The sequence below is a fragment of the Primulina huaijiensis genome, chromosome 7, assembly GCF_012295235.1.
Source record: "Primulina huaijiensis isolate GDHJ02 chromosome 7, ASM1229523v2, whole genome shotgun sequence".
In the NCBI taxonomy this organism is placed as follows: Eukaryota; Viridiplantae; Streptophyta; class Magnoliopsida; order Lamiales; family Gesneriaceae; genus Primulina; species Primulina huaijiensis.
In genome coordinates this window covers 4,443,068-4,449,108 of record NC_133312.1, presented here as the reverse complement: position 1 = coordinate 4,449,108, position 6,041 = coordinate 4,443,068, and the positions used below count along the sequence as shown (strand labels likewise).

General features: G+C 32.6%; 1 protein-coding gene across 1 annotated transcript; it reads left to right on the top strand.

Annotated features, from left to right (window-relative positions):
- The first annotated feature begins 4,001 nt into the window (after window positions 1–4,001).
- LOC140981255 (BTB/POZ domain-containing protein At5g41330-like) lies at window positions 4,002–6,041 on the top strand. Its single transcript, XM_073447602.1, has one exon. The coding sequence runs from the start codon at window positions 4,372–4,374 to the stop codon at window positions 5,764–5,766; it is 1,395 nt and encodes a 464-aa protein (XP_073303703.1). The 5' UTR covers window positions 4,002–4,371; the 3' UTR covers window positions 5,767–6,041.

The following is a 6,041-nucleotide window of genomic DNA, read 5'->3' as shown; positions in this document are numbered from 1 at the left end:
ATTACTATTAGTTATTTATTTATTTATTTATTTTTTGTTACACTTGATGCTACCAACCGAGTTACACTTTGCATTTGATTCATTTATTTTTTTTAAAAAAATTGATGTCTCAAACACATAAATGATTAAAATAATATCTTGATAATTTTTAAATTAAAAAAATAGATAAATCAAATATTTTATCAATTATTAATTTTATTTTGTTTGTCTATGATGTTTAGTACGTTTAATTTTGAGTGGGTTTCATGTGAGACCGTCTCACGGATCTTAATCTGTGAGACATGTCAATCCTACCCATATTCAAAATAAAAAGTAATATTTTTAACATAAAAAGTAATACTTTTTTATGGATGACCCAAATAAGAGATCCGTTTCACAAATACGACCCGTAAGACCGTCTCACACAAGTTTTTGCCTTTAATTTTTAATAATTTTTGTAAACGAAGTGAAAGGAATATTTTATTCATTAATTAAGATATTATGATAATATTATTGATATTAATGATAAGTTCTATAGATAACGTATTAATATTCAAAAGAGTTTATTTGTTAGAGTGAGTCTCATGTGAGACCATCTCACGGATCTTAATCTGTGAGACGGGTCAACCCTACCCATATTCACAATAAAAAGTAATACTCTTAGCATAAAAAATAATACTTTTTTCATGGATGACCCAAATAAGAGATCCGTCTCACAAATACAATGTGTGAGACCGTCTCATACAAGTTTTTGCCTATTTGTTAATGAAATTCTTGGTTTCCTATGTATGTAGGAGTCTATACAAAGAATAAAATATAGGGGAAAATGAGGACATGAATAAGAGAACGGTAGAGTAGCTCGGCAGAAAGGTGTGCATGACTACAAAGACTTTTGTTGTTGATGGTCGAGAATTGAAGAAAAAGAAAAGAATTTATAAGTGATTCTGCGTGATTGACTCACGTTGTTTTGCTGTGTTTCCGTAAGGTATTGGAGACACTCGAAGACAACACTCGTGTAAAGTTTTGGTCGAAGAGTTATTTATGGCTCAGGGTTTTTGACAATACAATCGTTGCATATGTGGTTTTGTAATTGTTTATTTTGTATTCACTTTACTTCATTGACATGTTAAGGAAGATCGTTTTTCGTAGTTTCATTAGTATTAATTTTGTAAACCATTTAAAATTTTCAAGTGAATATTTTTTCCGGAGACACCGGCACACCGCACAAGTTTTATACTTGTGCACGATTTATTCTGTCTAAACACAACACCTAAAATCTGATACACAGAATCTAAATATTTTCTGTACTTTTATGTTAAACAAATCAATCTTCATGAAATTTGTGAGCAAAATGTAGCATGATTTGGAACACCAAATATAACATATGATTTCGTTTTTTGTCAAGGAACCTACTGAGTTTTGAAGCAAGCTAATGAAGTGAAGGGTTTGGCAATTTTTTAAGAAGCTATGATGGTCGCTATTTGGTTTCGTTTCGTAAACTCGATTCATATTGTTTTATGATGGTAAATAAATTCTTTTTAAATATATTTCATAGAACTTAGTATATTGATTATTTTTTGCTTATTATAACTTATTTAAGAATATTATATCAAGAATTCAAGAACAAAAAAGATGAAGAATTTTGAATTTGTCAATATTTGAAGAATATATTCCAATATAAGCCATCAAAACATGTTTGTTATTTCTCTGGGTGTCCGAATTTGTGGAATAGATTGATATATATAGTAACCAACTAGGCGAATGTGAGACATAATGATTACGAGTTCGATGTCTTCCACCAATATTTTCTCGATCAAATATGTCTACATGTATGAAGAAGAACTTTTTTAAGAAAAATGTAAAATTGTGTGAAAAAACGTACAACTATGTTCTCATGTATTGACCCATTAAACTACACTGAAAATTAATATTGTTGACGTAAAAATAATATTCTTCATGAGTCAATCGAGTTGGAGATCCATATCAAAAAATGTTTCGTGAAACGATCTCATAGGAATTTTTGTTTTTATTTATTCAGTTATAAAGTGAGCAAAAGTTATGGTTTTGATAGCTTTTAGTTTCTTCGTCCAAATTTTATCTTTTATTTTGAATTGTCATAATTTTCATCGTTTCAAAATCTTAATATTTGCACGAGAGGATTATTTTTTCGTGACTTGATAAATAGATCAATTTGTGAATTCAAAGAAAAACCAGATTGACAATTATTCTAGCCGCATTCTAAACCTGATTCTAGACTAAATGAAGCTGGTCAACAAAAAAGTGATCACAATTGTTATTAATTTGTAAATTAATTAAAAAAACTTAAATATCCATCAGTATGTTATCTATATTATATCATAAAAATTTATTTTGATAAATTTGTAACTTATCTATAACTATTGGAATTTTTAAAATATTTATTTATCTCTATTTATATTTTAAAATTTTTTTATTATCATATCGTTCTTTAACGGAAAATTGGCCTTCAGTCANTTTTAAAAATAACAAAATTATCATATTTAAATAATTATTCAAACTATACGTACGAATATGATAGTATAATCTATATATATATAGTCAATTCGTGTAGGTTTTACTTTTGTTATTATAATTTAGTTTTTAATTCTTGTGGGGGCAACGTAAGAAGCTTCCTTCAATTGTTGTGAGGCCATAAACTTGACTTTATTTTCTTGGGCAGGAGGAACTGGAAAATAGCGATAAAGCAAGACCGCAGGGTTGTTTTTGATATTTTTTTTTAACTTATATCATATCCGTAAGTCTTGCATATTTATATATGTGAACTTTGTTGATCTTTTCTGTATATAAAATTAAAAATAATATTTTTCATGAGTCGAATCAGATATCTTTCACACAAAAGTTTTTATAATATTGTATAATGATTGTTAAAAATTTATTAATTATAATTTGACTTGAGGGATATGTATGTGTTTTTTTTAAAAAAAAAATGAGAAATTGATTTTCGAAAATTAAATTGGTGAAGCCAAGAGCAATTCGACCTTCTAAACTTGTGTTCCAAGCCTTTGACCATTATATTATCCTAAAATGATCATGAAGGAATAATTACCTTAAATTCACCTAATTTAACTTCCAAATTCCGAATATTTTTTCACCGTACGTAACCAAAATATTGAGTACGTCTCTTGTGAGACGGTCTAACGAATCTTTACCTGTGAGACGGATCAATCCTATCGATATTTAAAATAAAAAGTAATACTCTTAGCATAAAAAGTAATATTTTTTCATGGATGATCCAAATAAGAGATCTGTCTCACAAAATACGACCCGTAAGACCATCTCACACAAGTTTTTGCCCAAAACATTAGCCTCCCCTCTCATTTTTAAGCAAACAATTATCTAATGCCATTCAAAAACTCATAAATCTCATAAATTTAATTGAATGACACTTGACATTAAAAATCCATTTTGTGTTACTTATCTATATTATATAATTAAAGTTGGAGGCGTAAAAAATTGAAAAATCATTAATTTGAAATTGAAAAAAATTATCATTTTAGATAATAATTATTCTGTATACATGCAACGAGTACAAAAAGTTTTGGTTTTTATTATTTATCTACATATCGAGTATGTCTCTTGTGAGATGGTCTCACGAATCTTTATCTGTGAGACGGGACAACCCTACCGATATTCACAATAAAAAGTAATATTCTTAGCATAAAAAGTAATATTTTTTCATGGATGACCCAAATAAGATATCCGTCTCATAAAATACGACCCGTAAAACCATCTCATACAAATTTTTGTCCTACATATAAAGCATATAAATTCTTGATTCAAATTAAAAAATATATAAATATGTTGGGCGAGCTGACGTTTAGGAACCGCAATATAAAATCTGGTCCACATTAGAATGCTCTAATGACAACATTGATGATCCCATACTGTCCAAAAAACAAGCTTAAATGTCAATTCATTTTCTAGCCTTTTTTGACCACACACCCAATTGCTGACCTTCTAGAAATCCGCCTCCGCTATTATTTCCGCCGCACCCCTCCTCCCATTTTTTCATTCCTTCAAACCAAACCGTTCGCTCTGTGTACGCCTGCGTTGTTATTCTCTTTGTCGACTGTACTGTTTCTTGCTGGTTCACCCTTATTTTACAAATTGTGGAGGCTTGGCAAAAGGGTTTCAAGATTCTTCGCTTGTAGCGCAAAGTTGAAGTCTTTCTTTCTTTCTGGGTTTCGATTTCTTGGACGTTTGAGATCGATTCTTGCTTTTGCTAACCATTTAACGGTATTGAGTGTTTGCAGATTCCCGGAGTAGGAATAAAGTCTCGGTTTTTGGTTAATTTGAACCCTTCGGTGTTCGGTATTGTGATTGGGGATTTTTTTTTTTCGGGATAAAAGAAAGATGCCACCTTTTGCAGGATCGAAGCCTATTTCAAATGGGTTTCATCTGGATTCAAATTCAAACATAGTTACGATAGATGTGGGAGGCCAGCTTTTTCAAACCACCAAACAGACCCTTTCTCTTGCTGGTTCCAAATCATTATTCTCCAAGATTTCCAATTCTGATCAGGTTATCCCCTTTATTGACAGAGACCCTGAACTTTTTTCAATATTGCTTTCCCTCCTTAGGACTGGAAATCTTCCCTCAAAAGCCAAAGCCTATGATATTCAAGACCTGATTTTTGAGTCCCAATTTTATGGTATTGAAAATCTTCTCATAAATTCCCAATCAAACCCTTCTCAGTTTGATGCCTTTAATCTCGAAAAATCGTCTGTTTTGCCTTTGAATGGCCGAGACTCGCCCTCCTCTATTTCCACCACACCTTATGGATCACTCCTCGTCGCTCATGGAAGTAAAATCACATCTTTTGATTGGTCATTGAATAGGAAATCCACTATTTTGACCCAATTTACAGCTATTGATTCATTACTAGCATTGTCCCCTGCGGTAGCTGCTGCTGGTGCCACCGACTTTTCAGGGCTACAGATCATCGATCTTGACAAGGGTTATGTTAAGGAGACCTTGAATTGGGAGAATGTCACTAGGTCTGGTTCCACAGTTCAGGCCATTGGGGCATCACAAGAACACCTGTTCTCTAGCTTCGAGTCGAGCAGGAGAAATTCGAATTGCATTATGATATATGATCTCAACAATAGTTTAAGCCCTGTGACTAAGATTGGCCACTATGAAATTTTCGGTGCTGATCTTGATTCTGCTATCCCAGCAACAAAATTGCAATGGATCTCGACATATAATTTGTTGTTGGCCTCCGGTTCTCACAGCGGTCCATCTGGAGTATTGGGAAATATTAAGTTTTGGGACATTAGGAGTGGCAATGTAGCTTGGGAACTCAAGGAAAAAGTCGATTGCTTTTCTGATGTGACGGTCTCAGATTCGCACTTTGGGATGTTTAAGGTCGGTGTGAGTACGGGGGAAGTGTTCTTCGCGGATTTGAGATACATGGATGCAGATATGCCTTGGGTTTGTCTTGGTGATGAAAGAAAGGTCGCGAATGGGAAGAAAGAAGGGTTCGGATGTAGAGTTGAAAGCCATGGAAATCAGGTTTTTTGTAGTAAAGGAGGAAATCTAGAGATATGGTCAGAAGTTTTGATGGGATCGTTGGCGAACCGGGACGTTGGATTGCCGGAGAGATTGTTTAGGAAGAACAAGATGGGAAGAGCAAAGGATATGGGAGGCAGCCGGATAACGAATTTGTGTTTCGGAGGGAACAAGATGTTTGTTACTAGGAAGGATCAACAGTGTGTGGAAGTTTGGAATTCGGTTAGAGGCGTCTGAGTTTCATTCCAATATCTTTTGATATACTGTGCTAAATCATTTATCACAGTGAATATCAAATGGATTCTGTAAAGAATTTGAATGATTTGATTTTATTTTCTTTTATTTTATTAGAATTGTATAGTGTTGGAAGGTTTCTTGAATTTGAGGAATTCTTTTTGTAGTCGTTTTTTGCATATTTTTTGTGTGGCAAGGTCACGAGACAAAGGTTGCACAGTAAAGATAATTATTGCCAGCCAATTGCTTAATGTTGAGTTTTCCATATTATTTAAGTA